General features: G+C 36.6%; 1 protein-coding gene across 1 annotated transcript; it reads left to right on the forward strand.

Annotated features, from left to right (window-relative positions):
* Nucleotides 1-400: 400 nt before the first annotated feature.
* On the forward strand, nucleotides 401-1327 carry LOC119818808 (olfactory receptor 5B3-like). The gene has a single exon (XM_038336585.1). The coding sequence runs from the start codon at nucleotides 404-406 to the stop codon at nucleotides 1325-1327; it is 924 nt and encodes a 307-aa protein (XP_038192513.1). The 5' UTR covers nucleotides 401-403.
* Nucleotides 1328-1946: the final 619 nt, after the last annotated feature.

Below are 1946 nucleotides of genomic sequence, written 5' to 3' on the forward strand. Positions count from 1 at the left end.
TTAACACACACACACACACACACACACACACACACACACACACACATATATATATATATAAATAATTTTTATTTTGGTAGAAAATGAATTAAGATTTTACAGATTCTTATTCCTTTAAGAAACTATTCTTAAAGTTTTATTTAAAAAATAATTCTATGTGTATGGTTGCTTTACCTACATGTATGTCTGTGTGCCATGTGTGTCTCATACTTGAGGTGGCTAGAAGAAGGTGTCAGATCCCCTGGTACTGGAATTCCAAACAGTTGTGAACTGTCATGTAGGTGCTGAGTCTTTTGGAATGGAAAGCCAGTACTTACAACTGCTGAAACATCTCTCCTGTCCCTTATTTGTCTCTCTTTTTAAAAATTGTTTAAGGCCTCCTTTTGATTAACTGATATCATTAATGGAGAACAAGACAGAAGTGACACTGTTCATCCTTCTGGGACTCACCAATGACCCACACCTGCAGCTTCCCCTCTTCATCATCTTCCTCCTCATCTACACCATCACCCTGGTGGGGAACCTGGGGATGTTCCTGTTGATTCTCTTTGACTCTCGGCTTCACCGCCCCATGTACATTTTTCTCAATAACCTGTCTTTAGTGGACTTTTGTTACTCTTCAACAGTCACTCCAAAGGTCATAGTTGGATTCCTTACAGGAGACAAGATCATGTCCTACAATGCTTGTGCCTCTCAGATGTTCTTTTTTGCAACCTTTGCCAATGTGGAGAACTGCCTTTTGGTCTCAATGGCCTATGACCGCTATGTAGCAGTATGTAAGCCCCTACACTATGCCACCACCATGACAACAAATGCATGTGCATGTTTAGTCATTGGCTGTTATATCTGTGGTTTCCTGAATGCTTCCATCTATACTGTGAATGTGTTAACTCTCTCCTTCTGTGTGTACAATGTGGTCCATCATTTTTTCTGTGATATTCCAGCAATTATGCTTGTATCTTGCTCTGATAGACATGTCAATGAACTGGTTCTTATTTATGTGGCCAGCTTCAATATCTTTTTTGTTTTTATACTGATCTTAATATCCTACATGTTCATTTTTACCAACATTCTAAAGATAAACTCTGTTGCAGCATATCACAAAGCTCTTTCTACTTGTGCCTCCCACTTTACAGCTGTCTCCATCTTCTATGGGACAGTCATCTTCATGTACTTGCAGCCCAGCTCCAGTCACTCCATGGACACTGACAAAATTGCATCTGTCTTTTACACCATGGTCATCCCCATGCTGAACCCTCTAGTCTACAGCCTAAGGAATAAGGAGGTGAAGAATGCATTCACAAAGATTGTATTGAGGTCAAAATAATGCTGAAGCTTTAATTTTAACTTTTTGGGATGTACACCATCTGGAATATTTTCTCTCTTCCTAACTCTGTACTGAATCACCTATTTCCCTGCTACATTGAATTCAATAACTTGAAGTGAAATCTTTATCCCTGCAATGTGTGTTGCCTGTCAAAAAGCTGACATTTTGTTCAGAAGAATAAAACCTGAATAAAACATGTATGATAAATTTAGGATAGATTGTGAAAAACCTAAATCATTATATTATCATAATTAATCACTTTTCATGCAATATTTTTCTGTTACATCAATACAAATCTATGTATACATTTGTATAGAGTAAACAGTTAAAGAGAAGACACACTCATAAGTTTTTTGAAGACTTATACAAATGGACGTCCGAAAATTCCCAGAATAAAATATAACATGAATTTGTGTTATATGCTTACATTTGTGTTCATTTAATTGTGCTCATTTCATAGAGATATCCAAATGAACATAGCAAACATTTAATGTTTGTTTAATGACTAAAGTATGAGGTTATATTTAAAGAGTTTTACTTGAAACAAGCAGAGTTATTTTAAAAATGTCAGTTTTCCTCATCATCCAACCCAAGGAGTACTGACCTGGATAAAGCAGGA

Source organism: Arvicola amphibius, chromosome 1 (assembly GCF_903992535.2).
Source record: "Arvicola amphibius chromosome 1, mArvAmp1.2, whole genome shotgun sequence".
Lineage (NCBI taxonomy): Eukaryota > Metazoa > Chordata > Mammalia > Rodentia > Cricetidae > Arvicola > Arvicola amphibius.

Coding starts and splice junctions, on each gene's coding strand:
- LOC119818808 (XM_038336585.1), top strand. CDS start 404: ATGGAGAACAAGACAGAAGTGACACTGTTCATCCTTCTGGGACTCACC.